A 25,832-nucleotide genomic window follows, 5' to 3' on the forward strand; every position below is an offset into this window, starting at 1 on the left:
AGACCTTATCCATTGTCTGCTTGGCTCCTCTCCTTAACTGCAATCTGGAAAACCCTGACACATCCAGAGGAATCCGGCCTGGCCCAAAGAAGGGTTTCTCTGCATTTTGGAGGACCGACTGCTTGGAGTTTGAAAATATCTTGTTAAACTCAGTCTGTGACACAGCAGTTACATCTGCTCCAGTGTCGAGTTTAAAAGTGAAATCTTTGTCCATTCTACTGATCACAGCAGTCCATTTATCATCATCGGATGTCACCATACCAAGAAAGAAACTTTCCTCTTCTTCCTCTATGCTTTGCACAGTTTTGCCTGCACGGCACACACACTGGTAGTGACCTTTTTCCCACAGGAATGACACTTAGCTTCATTGGCTGAACATTCATGCTTGGGGTGAGGTGTGCCACATCTGTAAGACTAAAAATATTAAAAGCTCACAGTGTTGAGCTTTTAATATTTTTAGTCTTACTGTTGTGTGGCTTTTCTCCATAACTTTTAGATTTGGTGAATTTAGGCTTTTCTTTTGGGTGTCTGCCTTTGAACACTCTGTCCACAGAGTTTACCGCCATCCATCTGCAGTGCTCCCTTAGCATCACCTCTAAGTATGGTTTACTGCTTTTTTACCTCTTCCAATTGTCTTGCCATGTTTATAGCATTGTCCAGATCCAAGTCCTTCTCCATTTGCATGCGTTCTGAGAGCCATGTGTCAGCCAGGCCAACCACTATCCTGTCCCGGATGAGTTCGTCATGTAACGTCCTGTAGTTACAATGCTCTGCCAGTGCATACAGAGCAGTAATGAATGCATCCACAGTCTCATTTGCTTCCTGCTTGCGCATATTAAATCGCGTGTGCTCATAAACAATGTTCTTTTTCACTACAAAGAACGACTGAAAGGCATCCCTCACTTTATCATATTGCCGCTGGTCTGCATCATTAAGTTTCAGGCCTCTCAAAACATCATCTGCTTTGTCTCCCATACATTAGATCAGCGTATTCACCTGATTGTCTTTGGAGCTGGCAGCTAAATTGCTCGCTTGGTGGAATCTTTCAAACCGTCGAATCCACTTTTCCCACTTGTGCGGCTTGGAAAAGTCAAAGGGCTCCAGTGGCTGAATACTGAACGTGGCGCCAGATTTGTTAGCCACTGTGCAAATCCACTCCCGTCACCGTTACCGTCCGTCATTTTCACTTGCTCACCAGTTTCTCCCTTTCTTTTGCAGGCGGACCCTTTCTCTCCAATTCAGCAACGCAGGTTTCGTGGCACTTCTGACACCATATCGTGTTCTTAAATATTAGAACAGATGAGACCAGCTTTACACGAGACAACAACTTTATTTTTTTTCTTTTTGCCCTCCTCTTCCAGTCATGTCTTTAACAAAAAACGTCCCATGTGGCCAACAGCACCCCCATGTGTTAGACCTCCCACTAGTACCTTAACTAATATAATGAAACAATCATAACACCACAAGGTGGAGCTGAGGTGGGCCGAATGAAGCCTGGTTGCTGAAACAAGCCACGTAGCAGCTAGTGACCTGTCACTCAAGGCGGCCACGTCCTTAATTATGCATAATTTTACAGCTTAATAAAATTTAAACGGGTGAGTTATAAAAAAAAAAAAAAAAAAAAATCACCCCCTGTACAGTTGTCATGAAAGGGAAAATTGTTTTTTGCACCAGGCTGTAAACATGTTTATTTCTGCTGTAAAGTTGGGCATTTTAACATGGGCGTCTATGGGGATTGAGTCGCTCTTGCAGCCAGCCTCAAGTGGCCATTCGAGGAGCTGAAGTTTTTGGTACTTCCGTATTGGCTTCATTTTTTAGCCCTGGAGGTTGCCACTTGTGTTGTACCCAAGTTTATTAGATCCATGTCGCAAAGTGTGGCTTGCAATAAAATTATAAGATTGCTGAAATCTCTCAGCCTGTAGGCACCATTAGGTCAGGGGTTCAGGACGGCTCCAACAGTACTCTTAAGTCATTAATGTAGATGTTTAATAGAGTTGGAGACAAGCTCTTGCCCTGAAAGATGCCTTTCCCTTGAGTGAACTGTAGTTTTGTTGCCAATTTTTACTCCACACTTACAATTGCCATACATTGACTTAAATCACAAAGTTTACCCCCTACACTGATCAGGAGATTTTTATAATGTAATTTCTCTTGCCAAATAGAATCAAAAGCCTTTTTAAAATAAATGAAACATGCAAAAACTTTGTTTTGTTAGTGTATGTGATGATTAGAGTAAACATGGTCAGTAGTGTAGTGATTTGGTAAAAAAAACAATTTGCCCTTCACTCAGGACATTGTGTTCCATGAGGAAGGCCAGCATCCAGGCATTGATAATGCTGCAAAAAAACTTTCCCCAGATTACTGTTCACACAAATGTCTTTGTAGTTGTTGGGGTCCAATTTATCTCCACTCTTATGTACTGGGGAAATAAGCCCCTGACTCCCAGATCTCAGGAAAGCAACTTGATTGAAGAAGACTGAACTGAAGCAGGGCCTGTTTCTCTGTCCTTATGCTGTCACTTCCACATGCTTTGCCAGATTTTAGTTTTTTATGCTGTTTTAATTCTTTCATTTTAATTAGGTCGTCAAGGGGATTCTGATCATTTTATTGTTGATTCAAGGATTGTTATGTGAAATTTGTTCATATAGTTTTTCAAAATTATCTTTCCAAATACTACCATTTTGTAGGGCCAGGTTGTCTTTTTTGTTGTTGAAGTTATCTCTCCCAGAATTGATTTTTAATCAATGGACTCAATTTCTCTTAGTTTCTCATCATGATGTTGTTTTTTCTTATGTTTTATCTGTTTGTATTCTCTCAGTTTTTTAACATAATTTTGCTGCAGGTCTGTGTTTTGTGTATGTTAGTCCTAGGAAACTCCTTGTGTGCTTTCTGAGCCACCTTGATGATGGCTCCTGACACCCTCTCCCCCTTATGGTGCAGGTCATTAGTTCCTGTGTGGATGATGATGTTGTCAGGGTCACCCAGGTGGTCATGACATGACAGGAGTTGGAGGGCTTTATCAGTATGAAGACACCAAAACTTCCCCACTCTGTCATGAGGTAAAAGCTTTTTGTGTTCCTGGAATTTGCCAGTGGAGTCAATAAGGACTGCAGTTTTAGGGTGCTGGTGACGGAGTGGTCCCTTTTCCTCTGTGATTGGCTCTACTCTGGCTGGGCAAGGGGCTTCATGGCAGTGTTTTCTTGTGGAGGGCTAGGTCATCTGGCCTGTGGTGCTGCCTGGCTGTTGAGGCCAGTCTGTGTCTCCAGTCTGACTTTGAGGGTGCTGCTCTGTTGCTTCCATCCTAAGCAGCTTTTCCTCCAGATTGATGAGAAGTGCGTCTCTCTGCTCCACCTCCTTTCTCACCTGACACTGTTCATGTCTGAAAGTTTCATTTGCTCTATGACGCACATTCATACTTTCTCTCAACTGTCTGACAGTGGTATTGGTTTCTTCTTGAAACATTGTCAATTCATCTTTCAGCTGTTGAATTATGTCAGACTCCAACAGTTTGTTCTCTCTGAATTCTGTTATCTCCACTTCTAGGGGGCAGAGACACCCCTGAATGCATTGCACTGACACTGGTGTCCTGGGTGTGTGAGGGCTGTTAAAGCGGGCAGGTGGAGGGGTGCCTGAGGCTGTGTGGACATGGGAGGTTGGAGCAGTAGTGCTGGGAGGGTGAATCTGCTAGAGCACCAGTTCTCATAGCTGAAGGCTAGGTGATTGAGTCTGATGGAGCTGTAGGTGCTGTTGTTAATGGCACAGAGGCCTTTTCCCCACCAGCGAGAGTTTTCAGTCTGCTGAAGTCTTTTTCAAACTCATCTAGTTTTGTCTGAGACCCTTGAACCTTCACTGTGCCTGTGTTATAGAAATTGATATTGAATTCTAGAACAGTATCTGCGTATAGCTGTCAGATGGATGTGTTGATATCATTTTAAGGTCATTATATTGCTCATGGAGAGTGGAATACCAAGCTTCTGGGTGCTCTGTAAAGAACAGCATGTCTGTGATTACTGCTCCGTCACCGTGCCTTTTAAAATCTGCTCTGAGTGTTTCAGGGTGGTCTCTGAGCAGCTTGCTTCTGTATGTCTCCCTCCCTGCTTCATTGGTCATGTCCTTTGGGTAGTGGATCACCAGACTATCTACACTCCAACCATCTGGTTATACTTGTTTTGAGTTCATTTTTCCAACTGATAAAAAATACTGCTGTGCTCTCCGCTTTCTTTACATTCAGAGCTGTTTAGCTATGTTTTTACATGGATGTATAGAAGTCTGTTTTTTCTTTAAATAGAAATGTTCCTACCTCTCAGGAATGTTCTGTATTTAATCCTTATTCTTGTTTCTTTCCCTTTCTTTTTTATTTTTTGCGTTCCTCCTCCTTTTGTTGTCCTTTTTAGTAGTTTTGTCCTGGTTTATTCTGCTCCAGGTCCAAGTCTCCATGGCAGTTGGTAGCTGACAGTTGACAGCTGGTGCTGTTACCAGTTATCTAGCTAGGTAGCTAGCTTCTCCCAAAGTTTTGTTTGATGATTTTAGTTAACTGGTTTCTAAGGTTGACTTTAAACTTGCACGTTTGTTCCTAAATTCTTCATGTTTAATTTAATATAAAACTTGTCACTAAACTTGATCTAAAAGTAATTAAATTATTTGCTAAAGTTGGAGCTCATGATTTTCTCTCTCTCTCTCTGTGTTTGTAAACACACAGCATTCAAAGGTGTTTACAAACACTAACTGGCAAATCCTACATAGTATGCCTTTAAATTAAGTCATTTGGTGCTGCAAGGACAATTATGTGACAAAATGTGCCTTGCCTCTGTTGCTTTTGGTATTATGATGATTGATTATCTTAAAAACTGCCTTTTCTATTAAGATCATTTTATTGGCATGATTACCTTCATTGGAAAGTCAATAGTGAAGTGGCAGACAGGAAACAAGGGGAGAGAATGCGTATACATGCAACAAAGGTCACCAGCCTGAATGGAACCGGGGATGTTGCAGTTATGTGGCATGCGCTCTAACCATTGGCAAAAATGTGCCTTTTAACCATAAGCCTGGTGGTAGCTTCAGTTTTCTCAGAGCATTCCTGTCCAGTACACTTAACAGGGGCAACAACTGTTCAACCTAAAAAGCAATCATAACACTATGGGACACATAGACTGTAATTAAATATTTTTCATAGCTGCGGGCAGCTGAACAGTTCTCACCATATCCGTTATTATATAATACTCTGTTAAATGTGTATTTAATATACTTAATCCTTATTTAGGATTACTTTATTTTTGTCAGTTTTCTACTGTATTCTGGTAGAAAAAATTAGACAAATATGCAGTACTTCCATTCAAACCTTCATCCTCAAAATGTTCTGCACATGCTTGAGTCTTTGAAATGTACGATACATGTCCAACACATATGTATGAAATAATAACCTGTAGTGTAAATAATAACCTGTGGTGTATATATTAATTCAAAGATTAATTATCAACAAAGCAGATACAGTATTTCTTTCTCATCTTTGGAACAACTGATTGTATTAATGTAATTTCATACTGACTACCTCAGGCTTTTGACTTATGTGGATTCCTTACAATGTTTACACTTGTCATAACATACCTCCTATATTCATAATGCCTGGTGAGTCATACTCTACTTGTAACTATCACTAGGAGGTATTTCCTTGTTGTATTATCCATCTTATTGTGGTTGTGTTTTCTGGATTCAACTGGCCCTGTATTCGTTTGCTGGACAGTAAATGGAAGCATAAGTAATGAAATTTTTAAGAAAACTGAACATGAGGATGGCAGAAAATAGGATAAATCCAGACTTTATTTTCCTTTGTTGAATTTTCCAATGACGTATTTGAGTTTTGGAAGCGGAGCCTCTTGACAGACATGAGACAGCTGCTACTGAGAATTGCTTAACAATGCACTCTCCACAAGAGTTGATCGCCCTCACATTTTTGACATACTGTATTTGCTTAAGAGGCAATTTAATGGCTCAATGAGGTGAGGACTAATTCTTTAAGTTACTCAAGCTACAAGCATTTGAAGTAACACTAACATTTATGGAAAACAGAGCGCTGCCCAACTTCCAATTTTAAATGCAATTAATTCCTTAATAAGCAAAATTTAAAGCAGCAAAGAGCCCATACTGTGTCAACAGAAAACACTTCATCATGAGCAATAATGTCTCACTGTTGAAGCATTAAATTGGTAGGAAGGGACAGTACTGATTAAAACAAAATCTAAGAAAATATTTTACACTAGAGTGTAAGTGACAGTATTATTCATAAGAAAAGCTCAACTTTGACAAAAACTAAACAAACAGAATGGATAATAAGTTATATTTAGGTCACTGTCTGCTTATATGCAACAAAAGGGCAGTTTATATAAAGAAGAAACTCATATACCAGCATATATATATATATATATATATATATACATACATACATATTGAACAATGTATGAAAAATTCACTCCCTTGACAGATTTAAAAAAAATAGTGTCCAGTTTTAAAATATTCAAAAAGCATCTTCAGAGAGGAGACTTCAAATACAGTTAAACAATTTTTGCTTTTTGGTCATTGTTATTATGATAGTTTTTATTATAGTACTAATTATTTTTGTGGCACTTGTCTTCTTGTTCTGTATTTAATGTTGTATCAAATGTTACACTGCATGTATCATATGGATATCATGTCATCATCATCTGTTAACTAAATGTTTAAATGAGTGTAGCTGTTGGGTGTTGCATTGTTTTGTCATTATGTAACCGTGAGTTGTGTGTAAGTGGTGTTGATTTGTATTGTAACTGTGTATATTTTTGTATGGACCCTTGTGATACAGCAGCTAATGGGGATCACTTGGGCAACACTTTTTATATCAACACAATGGATATGTGCAGGATTGGACACAATAATAAGAACACTTACAGTGCAATTTAATGCAATTCAATACAATATTGCTCTTTTTTTGTTTGTTGAGGCTTTGTCAACCTTTGTATTCTGCAGAATGCACATCAGCTGTTATCTCAAGCTGTTGATTGTACTTTATCTGCCTTCTGGCTCTAAAAAACAAACTACAGCACACAAAACGGGGCTGTTGATAGTGAGATGAGAGATGAGAATTCTGGTCTCCATTGCAAAAATCATCAAATGCTACATTTTACCTCTTTAAAGTTGGGAAAAGGTGGAGTGAAATGTTATTCTGCTTTAAGAAGCCCTTTAATCAGAGTGGAACCCAGAAAATTTTACTCTTTACTTCAGTAACGTGTCACATGTGAAAATACTCACTCGTATTCGCTGCACTTCCAAGAAGACAGCTCTTTGGAAGGACTTCTCCCAGATAGCCAGGTCAGTGGCCAGCTCTACCCTGAAGGTGTGGCTCTGGCCATGGCCGACCAGAATACTGAAGCACAACGAGTCATTGTCCTGCTGCTCAGGTGAATGCTCCAGCCCTAAGTAGAGCCTCGCCTGGAGCCAGCAGTCCTCTGCCATCCACAGCTGTAACACAAAATTTTAAGTGTTACATGTTGGGGAATACGTTTTGTTGTCTCTTCATTTTTAGTGCTTCATTTAGTGAGTGAAATATAGAATAAATTTCTCAGTTCTCCATTTAAATGAAAGTCTATCCCTTCTGGTTTGTGGATGAGGAATATCACCTCAGGCCAAGAGAGCCTTGTTTAGTAGGCTCACAGAAACACGCCTCTCTCTATCTGCTACAAAAGGGAAAAAACATCCATCTATACTGAGATGAAACTGCAGTGATAAAAATTCTAACAGCCATCATTGCACATCACAGCACCCTGCTCTTAACATACCTTGTGAACCTTGAAAAGAACCTCATAGAGGTTATATGTTGTTTCAGCTTGTCCCCAGTCAGCGGCATTGATCTGAGGAATAAACACCAAGGTGAGGTGAAGAGTAAGCATCAAAACAAGCTTTTTTTTTTGCACCTGTTAGCAGCACCACCTTATCCAAATATTGAATGCAAATGAAAGTTACACAAGAAGTTTGGTGAATAGCTGGATGACTGCCAGTGTCTGTGAACAAAATGGATTTACCATTTTGTTACACTCCAGTAGTGTAACAAGTACAGATGGTGCACAGTCTCAGAGTAACGCAACAACCAGGGAATGGACAAGAGAATAGCTCAAGGACAGAAACATCCATCAAATATTTTTTTTACTTTAGAGAGACAACTTCCAGGTTTTGTTCCAAAAGTGAGAAATCCTCAGTCATAAATCACTTTTAAATATGTAATAATGCAAATGACTAATAATCCAGCCCTGGAACATAATCTTACTCAAGTTTGTTTTGTAAGGGTAAAGGGTTTGAAAAACTGTGTAATACCATTGCTTATGTTCTTTTTTTAGCTGCCTTTAACAAACACTGCTACAACCATAGAACATTGTAGATAAAAGATCACCAGCTTGACCGAAAAGGTCAAGAGATATTTGGACATCTCACAGTAGGAAAAGCACAGGTGTAAATAATAAAATGAATGATGGTTGAATTGTGCATGCTGGCTCACTTTCACACTGTCATGTCTTACTGGGACACTTGAATAGAATAGAATAGAGCCATTGTTCATTTTTAGTATTGAGTTTTGCCTGCTAGGAGGTGAGTTCGTGGGTGAGCCGAGTGGTTGCAGCTAGTTCAGACATGGCTGTAACAACAGCAGGACAGAGAGGAGCGAAAGAGATTACAGCTAAAAAGTTGGAGAAATGTCATTAGAAGATGGCATTGGCAGATTAAATGAAAACAATGGATATAAAAGAAACCAAGTTGCAATGATGTACATGTACATGTTTTGGGGGGAGCTTTAGTTCTTCTCTATGCTGACAAAAATTTGCTAACCACTGTTGACGATAACTCATTATTCAACATTGCTAAGATAATGAAGGTTTAACTTTGAGTGTGAGTGCTGTAGAAACTCACTGTAGAATATAGATGGTAAACTCCAGGAACACGTTTCACATTTTCAGAAATACCAATAAAAGAAATGCATGATGGCAGATTGCAATAGCTGGGTAGGTAACACTGGGATGTGGGCTTTCTATAGCCCGTGTTTGTGGAGAGATGCTGAAGAAGAAGCCCACTCAGCGCTAATTGATTAATTGATTAATTGACTAATTGTTGTAGCTCTGACACAAACATTATAGTAATGTTTTTATCGTAAAAATTTGAACACGATAAACCTTGCTCTAACATATAATCTCCCACAGTTCAAATGAATGGCTGTGATAGAAGTTTGCAGTATACTACCCTAAGTAGTGAGCACAATTTTAAGGTTGCACACACACTAACTTCTTAACTTAGACTGACAAGAGGCTACTCAGTCATTTTTGTTTACCGAGGTGTGTGTGTTAAGTTATGCATCAGTGCTATTCTAGTGAATACGCAAGTCCTCTCTACCTCAGGGATATTGGCTACTGCCATAGTTAAACAAAAGCCAGAGGACAGGTCTGGCATTTCACAATCCACCAGCTGCATAATTCCTTCAGTTCATGGAACTATAATTTCAGTGACTCCACAATAAATCCATTTTTAATGCTATCTGTTAAAATCATGACTGATGACTTCTGTCACTAACACCTTGTCAAAAGGATTTGTTGGCCCCAAGTGACTATATCAGGTAAAGCTATACCTTTTATGTCTGCAATTGTTCTGTATTCAGGTGAAGTTTACTGCACCTCTTATCTACTCCCAGGCTGAAGGTTTTTTTTCTTTTTTGTTAAACCACAACTAAAAGAAACACAAAAAAGTATTTTTTAGTTTACCCCCATCTCAGAGAGACTTCAGTTTCTGCATCAGGAAAATCCAATTTCGCCACTCACATTTCCTGCAGCATTTAGGAAACTTTCTCCAAGTATATTTGGTTAATTAAGGTTGTTCTCTTATGTTAGACCTTTGTAGAAGGTAGATGATGGTTTAGAAATGTTTAGAAAGGAAAATATTTATCAAAAGCAGATTACTTGCCTCTGAATATGCATGGGTATTTTATAATTTGAACAAGACTTCGGATACTACGGAACAGAACATTGATAACTGAGGTCTCAGGAGAAAATGCAGCTGCTGTTAAACAAATATCCAACAGTGATAGTTCTCTCTTTGCTGCAGTCATGGCCCTTAGTAGAATGAAAGACAGCCCGCCCCCTCATAGGCCTGGTTGACGGTATCAACAAACCCATTTTGAGAGTCTGTGCTTAAACAAGACCAGACTCTTGTCCCTGCCAAGGCAACAAACAACTGGAGTGACCATCTCTAATCTTACAAACAGCATTGATGTGGGAATTGCCATTCGGACAACCGTATAATATGCTACACAAGAGGAAGTCATCTGTGACCTAGTGCTGGAGACTCTAGCAGATTGTAGGAGACAGAACTCAAGATGCAATACACTAGTTTCCATCAGACACATAATTGATGTTCACCTACATTTAGGACATTATCCTGGCTTGATAAGGCAATTTTATCTTCTCTAAAGAGGCTGATGTCAGTGGCATATTAAAGGGAAGCAGTGGCAGAAAACCTCCAGAAAAAAAAATTACTTTTGCCTGGTCGATCATGGAGCCCTAGTGTGTGTAAAGTGTTAACCTTAGTGTGGAGAGACCCTGAGAGCTCTATGTCACAGTACTCCTGAGGGAAGGCTATGACCATCTTACGCTACCAAGCTATTCAGCCTGAACAGAGAGACTGCTCAGGGGATGGCTTTTAAGCTTGAATCATGGTGACATGGTGAGTTTGAAATCTATATAGACCTATCATCTTCATTATCCTTGTGCAATTTCCCTGATTTGAGAGGAGGGGCAAAGACAATGCTGCATTGGAGGCCACATCAAACCCGTCAGATACTGAATTTCAGCATTGCCCACAAGGTGAGAACTCCTTTCCTGAAACACACAGTCCTCCAAATATTACAGTTTATAAAGCCTAACTGAGAGGAATAGGAAACACTTGGAATTGGACGAGGCCCCGAAACCAAAGGCTGAAGTCTGTCTTTAATGTGCAGCTTGAATATGATGGAAAACCTGTTATAGTCAGTAAAACAGCTACCTACCAAAACCTGCACAAAAGTACATCTGGGAACCTTCAGACCACAAAAGGTGAGCCACAATAGTTTGTAAGAGTGTTAAATGGTGACAAAAGCCCTCCAACAAGGAATGTCAACGGTTAACCATTAATCTGTTAACCACTGAGAATATTTTTGACCAGTTACCCATGTCAAGTCTATTTGCATACACACTCCCCTAACAGCTAAACAGTTATGTGTTCACAACATTAGATATTCTTTTTAAATAGATAAAGTAGCGGTGTAAAACCGACTAGTAGCATTAATTGTTTCTAGGCTAGCAAGTGTCTTAAAGTCTCTTTGTAGTGAGTGTGTTAAAGTCAGTCAGCACTTAAAGTGTTACATTAGTCCAGTTTAACCTGCAGGAGTTTCTGAAGGCTCGTGTAACATGTTTTTCTGCCACGGAGGAAATAAATTCACGATGAGTGAAAACAAGTCCAAAGCATCTTCTGACGTCTCTACTGCAGAAACGGAATATGTCAAGCTGCCAAATACCACTGTCACAGATTATAAGGAGCTCAAATAGACAAACAGGCAGTCTTATAAATGCTAACTGCTGGAGAAAACAATTTTGACCACTTCTAAGAGCCTGGCAAGAGAGTGTGTGAGTATGTATGCATATTATTTTCAAAGCACTTTGTAAACTCTGTTTTTAAAGGTGCTATATAAATAAAGATATTATCATTATTATTATCATTATTATGTAACTATACTATGATGTAAGTTATATTCAAAAAGTAACATTAATGTTGTTTTTCCAAAATCAGTTATTGTAAAAGGGGGTCATCTTATAATCAGGGTCGCCTTATATTCGCGCCAATATTTGGGTCTCTGATATGCCTACTAACAGACAAACTGTGAAATAAGACCACCCAGTCAGTTTGGTAGGGGGCTGGCTTGCTCTGTACGCTTGTGATTTCATCAAGTCATTCAGATTTGATGCCTCCTCTTACATCACATGATGCTAAACTAAGGTATGGGCAAAAAATTCATGGGTATTGCAGGGCTGGACTTGGGGATAGAACCACTGCTTGCCGACAGACAGCTGCTGAGCCCCGGTGAGCTCTGCAGGAGAGAGATGGCTGGGGAGCAGAGCCGAAGTGTCCTGCATCGCTGCTGCTGCTGCTGTCTCATCTTCCGGAGGAATAAACACCCGATTCTGCTCTGATCTGGAGCAGTTTGCCAGCAGGAGGAGTTTATTTTTTAAACTTCTGGGATTACACTCAAACTGGCTGTTCTGAACAGGGCTGTTTAGACGGGATGAGAAGGCTGCTGTGGTGCTTGATCCTTGTGGTGTTTTGACCAAAGCACGTCAGACACATTTTATTAAGACCCCAGGGAACTGCGTTCACTTGTGGAAAAGGGGTGTAATATGGCCCCATTAATGTCAGCAAGGGAAGAATACATGTGTTTGCTTATAGTTACAGTTACAAGATAAGATAATGCTCTATTAAATATATTATAATGGGTATAATAACAATTTTTGCAGCAGTCTAACCAAACCCTGAATCAGTTCATTTTGTTGATTATTACACCTTCAACCAGATGACAGTAAAATCCCCAGATTTAGTGCCTGGCTGAAATAGTAATTGCAGCTTTAAGGGCCAAAATGGCAGAAGATTCATCATTGATTTCATACTTGAACCTTGGCGAAAGTCAAATCTTGCTCAAGCACATCCAATTGTAAAAAAATATGACTGTCTTTAGTACATCTCTCTTCACTATGACCTAGCAGTCAGACATAAACTCAACAAATATAAATTCATCACCTGCTACTGCATGCTTGTCTTCGCTTATTCAATTATAACTGAAGCATACCCCAACTTGTTTCAATAACAAACCAAGCAGCACGTTGTGGGACAATCACAGATCAGTGAGCAAAAACAAATTCAAAAAGCCACTGAACAAATTCTTATGCTGAGCAGAATCCATGGTACTAATTAATCATCACGCACCTGTTTTTTGGGTGTGATATCCATCAGAGTTTGAACAAAATCATTTCATATTGTTTGTTTCAAAGATACAGATCTCACTCAGACTTGTGCCACAACACCAAACTATGCATACCAGTTTCACTTACCCCAAATCATACAGGCCAAATGGAAAAGGAAAATTATGAAATATTAATTACCGGGGGACTTCTGAAGATATAAAAATATGGTCCTCTCAGTGCCAGGAACTTGAATGCTGAAGTTCGACCAGCAGCGCTGCCCTCAGTGCTTTCACTTGCCCAGCCCATGTGAACAATCTGCAGATGAAGAGGATGAGATTTACACTGTTTTACCATTTAAAATTGTGATTATAATACACAATAAAAATCTGTACTTAAGAATAACAAAAGTGCACTGTCAGAGAAAATGCATTAAACAAGAGCTGCAGTGAGGCAGCTTCATAATGATACACTTAAAAGATACCCCACTGTAGTGGTGCTGCAGTCCCAGCTGCAATGCAACAATGTAGCTTTGATCTACCCAAGATTGACTTGGGAAGTTTCTCTGCTCTCCTCTAAGCAGCATATCTGTACTGTATGTACTATACTGCTTCATCTGCTACACTCACTCCTAAATCTAGTGATTAACAATATATCAATGTCTGCATGTTTGCCTGGACTTCTTCCTGAAAATACCATCTCACCTACAGTATGAATGAGGTTTTACTCAAACTGATAAACAGCATGACACAACTGCGCCCATCTCAATGATGAATATGTGTTACAAAATGTTTCATTTGCCTGAATAACTGTATTTATTTGGCATACTACCATATATAAATTCAGTCCAGAGCTGCTACAACAGCTGCGGTTGTATGCTGATGATGCAATTCTGTACACCTCTTTAATACTTCCTACAGAGAAGGCTGAGTGGGAAGCTAGCTTGTAAAGGGATCTCCATGGAAAGCAAACTGAAAACTACCTTCAAACCAGCATATGTCTATGATAGTTTCTAATGGAGAAAAATTTTATCGACAGTCTACAGCCATGCTAGCAGCTCTGTAAGGCTGTACTTTGGCACAGCTGTGCTTTGAACTAAATGCTAACATCAGCATGCTAGCATCCTCACAATGACAATGCTAACATGTTGATTTTTAGCAGGTAAAATGTTTATCATATCATCAAATGTTGGCATGTTAGCATGCTACCATTTACACTAAACACAAAGAACAATTGAGGCTGTTGGGAATGTGCTGGTATTTGATCATAAACCAAAGTATTGGACAAAATAACATTTGACCTGATGATAGTGCTAGATAAAAAGTCAGTGGATCACCAAATAGCATCAACATTCATTGTTTGGGCACCAGGGATATCTGTATCCATGTAAACTCAATGCCAAATGTCAATCCATGCAATAGTGAGATATTACACTAATTTCAATAGTGAGAATCTGGTGTACTTATGACTGTCTGCATTGATATCATGAAACTGTTGTGCTTGTAGTGAAGGAAATTACACATACTACACATATAATCAAGTTTGAATACTTTATTGCACATGTCTGAATACAGTTACAGCACATGTAATCATGGTTCATTTCCACTGTGTTTGATCAGTCTGAATCTTACCATGTAACTTTTAACTGAGAGAACTTTAGGTTCATGGAATGTGTATGACCAAAGATATCTTGGTCTTTGGGAATGTAAGCAGAAAATTTGCTGACTTTTAACCGTTTAGAAAAACCAAGGCTAAAACGGTGCATCAGAGGGTAGCAAGATTGCCAGAGTACCTTAGATGGGAACAAAACCAGATAAGGATGTTTACTGAAAGAAGCAGCCTTGACAAGAGGGAAGAGTTCCAAGGTATAAAAGGTATAAACATTTTTTCCTCTGTGTGCACACTACAAACTAACTTTGTGCTTTGTACTGAGCATAAATAAAACGTGAAAAACAAGTGTGAGAATTTTGTCTTGTTCCTTTTTGTCAGAGTGGAATTTCAAAATTATCACTACACTCTGCTTTCAAAAAGATATGTTGTACTGGTATGTCGAGTTAGGCCAGAGTTGGCATACCTGATCATCTGAAGAGCAGTACTTGTTGACTATCTTGATCTGTGAGAGAAATAAAAAGAAAACAATCAGTCACATACACAATTACAAAAATCATTACAAAATATACATTAAGGTATCATGGCTCCTTAAAACCACTGTTAATGAGATTGTTGAGATAGTAATAACAAACACAAACATCATTACACCAAATGTAAAGCATTACTGCCCCTTGACCAAATCTGCAGGTAAATCTAGGAAGGATAACAGATGCAGATATAACATGATTGTGTAAATTTCAAATATCCAGTGATTTTAGCTCTGCTCAACACTTGAGCTTGAGAAATTTTTTTCCACTCATGATAATCTGTGAGAGGAACAGAAGTGACTCTACAGCTGACGCCATAATTCTCTATTGGTTGTTGCCTTGGCAGTGCACGTCCAGGAATTGGGGGGGCGGAGTTTCTGAAAGAGCACGAAGGGAGGGGTGTATTTGTTTGGGTGTTTAGTTCAAATATCAACAATCTTTATCCAGAATGACTAACTCTAACTTGATTAGCTAGCTAGCTACAGCTGATCAAATCTGCCTGCAACAGTTGTAATTTCAGTTGACAAAATCAATGGTCGCGGGCTAGAAGTTAGAAGTTTGTTTTCATCTGCCTCTGTCTGAAATCAGTGACCCATTGTTTTAAAAATTACTGAGAATTTGATAGGCTTGGCGAAGGTCAGTGCGAATGTAGCAAAAGTCAGCCATCAGGATATTCCAAAACTGTTAAATTTTAACAAGCTATCTGTGAAGCTACTATTTTTAACATTTCTAATGTGTGTCTTGGAGGTGAAAAAGAGGTATGACACACTCACCAAAGAGGAGATCTCAAAAGCTCTTACAAAATGTTGTACGCCTTTCTCTGGAATGAATTATCACTCAGCCAGAAAAGTTTTACAAACCAGTGCAAAACATTTTCACATTGAATGCCCCCCCTGGTGTGTCAGGATATCTGTCTCAGCATGGTGGTTGCTCCTAGCTCATTCCAACTCAGGTACAAACTGAAGGTACATTGTATCACCTGAATTCCTTTCCATTATTATGCGCTAACAACCAGCCCTATTCTTTTTGCTTAAGCCCTTCCAAAACATCAAACGACCCAAGTGGCATCAAATAATCCTTCATCATGCCAGATGACAGTCATCCACATGAAAAAGACATGAGGGACCCCAAGGGTGTCACAGAGTCTATTTAAAGATTGTAGGTCATTAAAACAAAAGTTCCGCTCTCCCAAAGCAGGCACACAATTACATCCTGATTGGCCATTTAGCAATCACACTCCACGTCCGTAATTAGGTGATGCAGGCATGAATTAATCACACTTTTTAAAAAAGGCAGCTGTGCAATCGAGGAGCATGGGCATACAGCACGTCTGCATCCTTACCAAAAATGCATCACATCATCAGTGTGATAATCAAAGTGAAATAGGAGGAAATGAGAGAGAGAAGTGCACATGCCGAATGACTACTTAGCAGTCATTAATTAGGTATGAGAGAGCTTCTTTTTGTCAGCAGAGGGGGAGAGGTGCCACTGAGCCACTCAATGAGTGCTTGTCAGGAAGGGCCTATTAAAACCATGCTACACTGTAGTCTGTGTGACTCTGAAAAATCAAAAGAGGGCAAAACACATGTAACAACTGTGGGCCAAACATGTTTAGAACATGTTTAAATGTTTTCCTTATTAACATGGTATTATAAATAAAATCACAAGTTGGTAAAAGGGAAAAAACAGGCTAAAATTTTTGTGATTTTCTGATTCTATTAATTTAAAGTCTGCCCCTTTAGATTACTTAAAATAACTGTCAAACAATCATAAACAATCATGTAAGGAATCATCTGTAAAAATGCTTATGTTAAGCCATTCTGTGGCAGGGATGCAATTATGTAATAGTACTCTCTTCACCTTCATTTTCAATAACGACTCACATGGAAGGGTCTCTCATGTTTAGAAACGGACTTACATTCTCCAGTGTCAAGTCATTGATATTTGTAGATATTGCTTGGAGCCAGTCTGTGCTTTCTGCTGCAGTGCAAAATTGAAGAATATTGGTGCTGGCTCCATCCAAGGCGAAGACTTCAAAACAGTTGGACCTGGATGAGCATAAAGGTCAAAATTAGACAGGAGTGGTGAAGATTGAAAGTAACATTGCACAAAGTGAAGCTGGAGCAGCTTGTTACTTTCAAGTTACTTAACACTGGAACTGCCAGGAGTCGCTGTATACCTAAAACCACCAACGGTTAAATTTAACTGTGCACCTAGCTAGCAAATTTCTAATAATAAATTTGTATTAAAGCAATGTCTTCACAAAGGATTGTCTAAAGTCATGGAATGAGTTTGTTTAATCGTCAACTATGTTTTGTTCTTGTTTTATCCTTCAGAACACTAATTGCTTTGCAAATCAGTCTAAAATGACACTGAACATGGGCATTAAAAGGAAATATTTGCATATTTGGGTGGTGTGATATTATAAAAAAAAACAACATTCATCACATAATGAAATAACCCATGTTGTTTAAATTACCAAAGAAGCCTAAATACCCCACATGAACAATAATGAGCCACAGTAATAACAATAAACAACCACTGCACTTATGGGTGATTTTACCTAATCAAATATTAATTTAGGCATTTCAACAATATGTGAATAAGAGGTAAGTTTACTGAGGTAAACCATTGTTTATATACATATATATATATATATACATACATATATACATAAATAACACAATGTCATGTTATAAATTAAAACAGCTTTGGTGTTCCGTTCATGAAAACAGAGTAAGGTAACGGGCAAATGAGGATAAAAAATAATATAATATAATAAATAAACGGTAACATGGCAAAACAAAAATGAATGAATAATCAATTAACTAAAAATAAGTTTTACAAGCAACCAAAGTTTTTCGAGTAGGCTAAATCATCTTCATCTGAATAGATCTGATTATATGTGTCCCTTACACACATTCAGCACCTTGACTGTGCATATTCCACAGACAGCTTTCCTGTACTTCAGGCACTTGGTGAGGGTTTTTTTGCAGGTCATTCTCTGCTCGTTTCATAATTTAAAGAATACAGGTTTCAAAGAACTTGACGTAGTTGTCAGATCACACACTCCAATGAATGCCGTTGCCTAGCAACTTTGAATGTTTAAACATAAACCACACAAAAATTAATGCATTTCATATACGGGTAAATTTTACCCAGTGTTTTTATAGATATAAATGCCTGTGTTTTTAATCTGGATTTATCTTCACTAATTTTAACAATAGGAGGTGCTACACAACATTATTTTAGGAAACAAGCTTTTTTAAACAGTTCGAAGTTATTGTGTACTTAGCATCATTTGGGTAAATTTTTTCGAGTGCCTTGAGGCTAAGTGCACTGCTTTACTGACGCAATTTAATTTCTCAACTGGTGGGGTGTTGATGAGGTCATCTAAGAGAGATCGCACTCATCTGGAAAAGGGGATACTTTTGGATATTTAATTTCAGTGCATTTGCATGCCACTGACACTTTTAGCCTCAGAGACAGCTGTCAAGAAGAACCACTAAACACGGAAGCGCTTTCATGTGACGCCTAAGCGGTTCATGAGAGTGGAGAATTGGCAACATTAGGAAAAAAGTTGCAAGGGCTGGGAGAAATTTCAAACACGACGGAGTGCACATGAGAAGTGGGGAGATGTTGTGGAGGTACGTGAGGTGAAGACTGATAAACACGGGGAAACAATAGAAAGCATCTAAGACAGCTCCTAAACCAAACTGTTCTCCCTCACTCACACATGCAGCAGTTCCTCGAGGTTAGATGTTACAAAGTCAGCATTCCTAACAAATCCTCTGGTGAGCATGACTTTCATACTGTTTCTGCAATAGGCTTGTTAAAATCTTATGTTCTGCTGCCTGTGTACTGACCCAGTGGCTCTCAAGGGCTGATTTTCAGTGGACTTAAATGTTGTTTTTTTGATTTAACAAGGGTGCAAATTCTTTCCGCATCAGTGTGCCTGACAAAAATGAACTTTACGCTGTGATTTGTACAACTGTAAAGCATCCCTAATGGATGTTAGATTATTTTTATTTAAATGCTTTGTCTTGCAAAGCAGAATACCTTCACACCAAAATATGTACAACTCTCTCAGTTAGTGCTGAAGAGATAAAGTGAGCAGCTGATGAAATGACATTCGACACTACAGAATCTGCAGTACATCATTTAGAGCCCTTTCAATTAATGCAAAACCTTTGAGACCGTGCAGTAATGGGGGAAATGCAAGCAACTGCAATGAATGAAGAGCTCCAAACGCAGAGATTAATCAAAGGAACGGGCAGCTGGCGGATCAATGTCATGAAAACACAACCTCAGTCAGAGGGAGCTGTTAAAGCCCTTCCACCTTCAGTGAGCAGGACAGAAATCCTCACTGAGAGATAAGATCTTGGGAGAGTGGGATTCTTTCATACATCTACACCGTTCCCAATGGCACAAATTATTGTGCCTTGCCCGCTGACTAGGCAGTAATAAATCCATTGAGACAGAGCAGAGACATATTACGCAATCAACATGCAGAATGATACATGAAGAAAATATGAGGGAAAGTGTTTTTGAGAGGAATCCAGCTGTTAGTTTTAGTGTGAATGGCAACGAGAGAGAAAATGTGCCATGTCTAATGATTAGCGAGGCGGGGAAGAAGGCAAGCTTTGGGGCATTTCGTTTTCAGCATAATTAATGCGAGAAACGTGTTTGCTTTTGATTTCCTACCAGGAAATGCATGCTGTAGATGAAAGTTTAAGTTTGAACCCATGACACTGATCAAACCAATAACACACAGCTGAAATAGAAGTGTAAGACTAGATCATCAAAGTGTAATATCATATTTTTTTAATCAAGACAAATTAAGTAATTTGTATATAACTGATGGCTAATACTGTTTGCAAATTACTGCAATTAAAAAACAGCCGGTGACACAGCGTGGTAGGCAAAGCTGTATTCATTTGCAAGTTTTCATTCCTTTCAAATATATCCGTTTTGACAGCTAAAACAAAAGGCTGAGAATGCCTCACTGTCAGAATGAGGAGCTAGTCTAACACCTTAGTCTTGCCAAAAAAAAAAAAAAAATCTGTGCAAAGAAAGGAAACAAGGCTTGCTCTCTACTTCTTCACTGTCAGTTATCCATGTGGCCTTGTTTTCAGACTACTCTTTTTTTTTTTTTTTCAAAATGAACACAAGAACAATTCCCCAATTCCCCACCAGGACAGAGTTTAAATTGGGTAATTGGGAGAAAAACTTTGAGGAAAAACTGTATGTCATCCCAATTAGGAGCATACGTTCCAGCAAAAATCACAGCAACACTGGATAACCTTCAGACACAACAACAATACAGCCTGCAGAGTCCACATCGCCATTAGAGTAAACAGCAGCTTCTGATCAACACTAATGGCAGCTCCTTATGCTTTACCTTGGAACTGAAAGTGATAATACTGGCCAACCCCAACACCATTCAAAATGGAATAATTTCTTGCTGTAAAAGGTGCGCTTCCTGTATGTACTATGTCAATACCCTACGTTTTGTTGAATAATTTAAGTCTTTAACGAGCCAGCCGGTAAATGTGCCAACACTCTGGCTTTATTGACCAAGGATAAAAAAGCTTTGCAGAAAATCATCCTATCTGACAGTTACACTATCGTAATGTGTACTCAAGAATTCTGGCCTGTGCAAACGAAAAAAGAAATGAAAAATAGACACAAACCTGCTCTGACCTAACCCAGGTCCCATGTAAGCTAAGACAGCATTACCTATTCATTTCAATGGTTCAGCTTCAGCTCAAACTGCCACAAAACTTAGAAGGAAACTCTTTTCTAATAGTGACTTCAGATAATGATGTGAAATGCAATAATCGAGTTGGCCCTTCTTCATATTTGGAATTCCAAATAGTTTGCTACACACGTCCAATGTGTATCTAACGACATGAAACAAAACTGATGAAAGTCAAAATACGTCATAAATTAGACTGTTAATCATTTATTAATGTGTTACTTCTATTTATTTGTAAACTATTACCATAGGTAAAACAATACTTGTCAAGGCTCCATAAATTTCTGTTATACAACTCTGATTTCTTATGCAAATAAAAAATAAACATAAACTAGGTGTCATGACATTTGCCGCTTTGCTAATTAAGAAACAGAATGAAAATCAGATTTGTGATTAATGGTATGAATACACACTTGACCTCACATTTAGGTCAACACATTGACTGTGTACAGCTGAAGAGGTTTATTTCCACACTGTGATAGTTAAGTGATGGTTATATTTGCCTTCTGATCAGAGCTCAGAAAGAACCAAGACATGTTATGGCTATTTAATAGGGAGTTTCAAAATGTTGAATTAATTCTGTAATTTAATATTAAAAAAGCATGCTGCATTTATTTTTAATGACCTTGTGATCAACAAAAAGTAATAAGAAATAAAAATTAATTTTTCACTCAGGGTATGAAGACATAACCCTCTGTTATAGTGTGTAGCCATGTTCTAGTTGAGTTAAGGAAGTTATTAATGTGACATTTTCTGTATTTGTTAATGAGAAAAGACTATTTTCTTTTAGCCACAGGGCTGGATTAAGAAAAATCATCATAAATGATCTACCTAAAGTAGCAAACACTAAGTCTGACCATGTCCTGTGGAGATAATTATATCAAGAGGAGTCACATCTGTTTACCCCTGTTAACATCCTCATTGATTGGATCCGTATTTGTGTATTCTGATATGTCACCCATGTTTTGTAGAGTAAACTCTGATATTGACTTGCTCTCTGCCTCCAGGGATCTTTATTGACTGAACTCAGCTATTCCTGCATTTCCTTATTAGGTTGAGTCTGACTAAGCTCCGAATCTCCTCAATACATTTCTTCAATATTTTACCCGCACTTAGCAGTCATTTAACTTCTGATTGGACCAAACATCTTGCAGAATTTGTTTTGCAGTGTCAAAGCATTTTCTTCAAAATAAAGTCTAGAAGTAAAGAGCATCTCTACTTCTGTAGAGAAACTCCATATTGAGGTATCTGAACAGTCTTCAGTCAGTGATGTGGACCGTGCTACAGGCAAAGCAGCTGTTTTAACATCAGCTGATACTTGTCTACTACTGTACCACTGTGACTATATTTACTTATGTTACCTTATGGATAAATATTTCACTTCTAATGTTTTCTTGTAATTTCAGGATTATTTTACAATCTACAAGATTGTTATGTATCTATACCTTTTGTATTGCAATTTTATACATTTATATGCATTTTTAACTTTGTAGAATTGGGCTTTTCCTCGTTTGTTTAAGTTGATCAATGTTGTTATCATGTTATTGAATGAATAACTGCTTTAAAAGAAAGAACCTGTCTTTTTGTTAAAGATTAGAATGAGCACAGAAGAGAAACTATTTGGTTTAACGGTCTTACTTTGTATACTTAGTTTTCTAAAATTACAAAATGCACTGATGCACTCAAGAAAGTGTATATTAACCATTCATATTAGAAATATTTTTTAAATACACATTAACCATGTTGGCCTATTAATCAAAATATTTATTTTCTAAATGTATTTATATTTAATCTCATTCTTAAATTATCAAAAGCAGAAATAATTTGACATGACAACCTGTTTTTATTGTATTTAAACCTCTAAAATTAGCTAAATAAATAAATGATATATATGAATATGCTGTACCAGTCAAAAGTTTTCCCATTCACTTGAGAGAGAAAGTGTGTCCAAACTTTTGCCTAGTACTGTATATATTATTAAAAGTCAGTTGTATGAGCTGCCATACACGTACTCCTCCAGCACACAAAGTCGGCACACCAGATATGCACCTATTATTATAATTGATTGCTTTGTCTTGTTCCCAGAAAAAAATGATGAAGAAAAATAATTAATATTATAATTAAAATATCAATTATCCTACATTTCATTGAAACCTATATTCTCTAAGATAGTACTAGCGTGGAATGATACTGTATTAGAGTAACCCCAGTAATACATTTCAGCAGGCTTGAACTGACACAAATATAAAACAGGTTCAAGACTTTATATTTAAGAATCTCCCCTACTGAGGTGTTCAGCTGCTGTGCTGTAACTGACCACAACTCTTAACCTCTCTGTCAGTAGGACATCCCCAATGCAGTGCAGCATTTTATACAACTTTCCTTATCGTTGGCAGTTGCCCAGAGCTTAAAATGGGATAATACCCAAAGAGGTGTCCAATAAACAAGTTTAATAAGAATCTTTAATTAAATGTGCAGAGCAGAGCTCCAATATTTGTTTATCATTATGTACCTGCCTGCAATTCTCGAGTTGTGCAGCTAGACACGCCCTAAAGAGTGCAAGAAATGATAAGGTAAAATGAATGAGGAGAATAATTTCCAATTTGAATGAAAACCAATTACAAAACATGAAATTACATGTTTCATTAAGCTCCTTGTTAGAAAAAAACATTCATAGGCATTTAGAGCATATGCACAAGCACTTAAACTCATGACACCAAACTGGAACTTTAGTCGTAAATTTAAAAACCAAACTGTCACAGGAATGTTGGATCAAGACCAAAAAAAATTACCCGAGTGTCAAACATGATAAACCTGCTAATTATATACAGTAAAGGTGTCAACAATCTCTTCTTGTGAGACTTTGATAACAATTCTAATTAGTGACTGTAATCAGCCTCAAAAAAGCCACCCATGGCAGACTGTGTGAAAATGACAAAAACAAATCAAAAACACAAAACCTGATCATGCATTTATGAAAAACATTACATGAAAAACAGTCCAGAAAAATAAAGGAAATTGCGTGACTGAACAACTGAATGTTTATTAGCTTGGTATTTGTAAGCTGTGACCTCTCAAATGTTAATAGCACTTCCTGAAATTTCTGTAAAACAACATCTATTGGGTTTATTATTTTTGTCCCGCATGCTTGGAAATAAAAAAATGCTGATTGAAAAAGGCTTAAAGAAAAACAATTGTGTTTACAAACTGTAGACAAAAAGATCGATATAAAAAGGACAGGCATAATAATCAAATGCATTTACAAGTTCGACCAGTGTTCTCAGTCACACCTTCTGAGCCAGAGCCTCACAGCTGCAGTGACCTTTTAAGCCGTTTATGCCTGTGCATAGATATTGGCATTAACATCCTCTCGCCTAAATGAAAAGTGCTTGCTAAGCCAACAACTGTGCTCAGTGAACTGTGGACCTTAGAGGTGAATTATATCATGCTGGATTACCCTTACCTTAATTTATCTGTGCCAGCTTTGTATCTGGAGACTCTGGCCATCAACAAGGGCAGGGAGACAGCATCCAGCCAGCGTTTCTCATACTTTGGTTCATTAGCTGAGGGCGAAGGGGGAGATGGAGCCTGCGTAGAATACATGAACAATGCAATGAGCTTCCTGCTTCTTTCACCAAGTCCCTTTGATCATTGAGATGTGGCCTGAATGCAACAATTACACCATTTACATGCACAAAGAATTCTCAACATGGGCTGGTCAGATATGTGTAAACATCAAAATAACACATTTGGATACTTAGAATTCCTGCGTATAACACCAGCACCTATTGTATCACCATTAATACCTTAGTCCTAATCTGCTATTGTATACAGTCACAAGCTCCCACTGTCTGCTCTCTGCAGGCTTGTCTCACCTGAGGTCATAGACTTCCTCTGCTTCCTACTTGTAATTTTCTCTTAAATTATCAAATGTATGTATGTACTAAAGTATTTTGTTCTTTTTCTGCACTGAAAGTTAAAGGGCTAGTCTCCAGTCCTTTGATCTTAGGTTTAATCCCACTCAACAGCAGTCAGTCTGGTGTTATGTAAGAATGTCGACCATGCGTTGATGGATCAGATACAGCAGCTTCTCTCCAGTGATTTTAGTTATTTACCTCAGAGTCAGCGCTGCATGAAACTGCACATTTTTGTTGTCAACATTTTAATTGTTCAACTCTCGTCAGTTCTTCTTTCTACAGGGAGAGGCCTCAATGAGGAAGGTTTAGCCATAGCAAAGTTGTGTAATTAGTTGACTAATTAAATTTTAAAATTGACAAAACTAATCACCAACAACTTTGGTAATTGATTAAATATTTATGAGATTAAAAAAGACAAAATTTGCTGGTTCTTGTGGATATCACATTTAAGATGCTGACATAAATTGAATATATCTAGGGTTTGTGGATTGCTGGTCCAACAAAAAAAAAAAATTTAAAAGACAACTCTTTTGTTTTTTTCTGATATTGTTTGCTAATCAGAAAAACGATCAGCAGATTAATTGAAAATGAAAACAATTGTTAGCTGAAGCCCTGATTCAATTAGGCCAAGAGTTGACAGGCCAATCAGGCCATAGAGTAAGCTGAGGCCAAAAAAGAGGTAACATTCGTTATTTAGTTTCAAAGAGAAACCAAATAAATTGTTTTGTTTATTTAAATGGCTCCTTATTACAGTAGCTGTCACCAATACTACAGCTTCTCTTTCTCAGGTCCACAAGAAAAATAACTAGAACTACAGCAATTTAATTGAATATAATTATGTAGTGCAAAATAATATTGAATATGAATAGATATTTTGAAACTAGGTAAATAAATATACCTAGAACCAGTGCCACTTAGTAACACTAACAATACTGACAATATATGAAATCATAACCATGTGTGCCTTCATTGTGTACAAATACGTTCACCAGTAGAAAGCATGTATTTACCCACTTTATACACACAA

The 25,832-nt window shown here is 38.0% G+C and overlaps 1 protein-coding gene across 1 annotated transcript in view; it reads right to left on the bottom strand.

Annotated features, from left to right (window-relative positions):
- The window catches only part of sntg2 (syntrophin, gamma 2), an 85,413-nt gene that overhangs the window by 18,331 nt on the left and 41,250 nt on the right, over positions 1-25,832 (bottom strand). Inside the window, exons 9-14 of the mRNA XM_067614461.1 lie at positions 24,352-24,476; positions 17,049-17,178; positions 15,067-15,105; positions 13,194-13,310; positions 7,809-7,880; positions 7,282-7,491 (exon numbers count right to left, since the gene is read on the bottom strand). Coding sequence (XP_067470562.1) covers positions 7,282-7,491; positions 7,809-7,880; positions 13,194-13,310; positions 15,067-15,105; positions 17,049-17,178; positions 24,352-24,476 — 693 coding nt within the window. The remainder of the gene's footprint in view (positions 1-7,281; positions 7,492-7,808; positions 7,881-13,193; positions 13,311-15,066; positions 15,106-17,048; positions 17,179-24,351; positions 24,477-25,832) is intronic.

Source organism: Thunnus thynnus, chromosome 16 (assembly GCF_963924715.1).
Source record: "Thunnus thynnus chromosome 16, fThuThy2.1, whole genome shotgun sequence".
In the NCBI taxonomy this organism is placed as follows: Eukaryota; Metazoa; Chordata; class Actinopteri; order Scombriformes; family Scombridae; genus Thunnus; species Thunnus thynnus.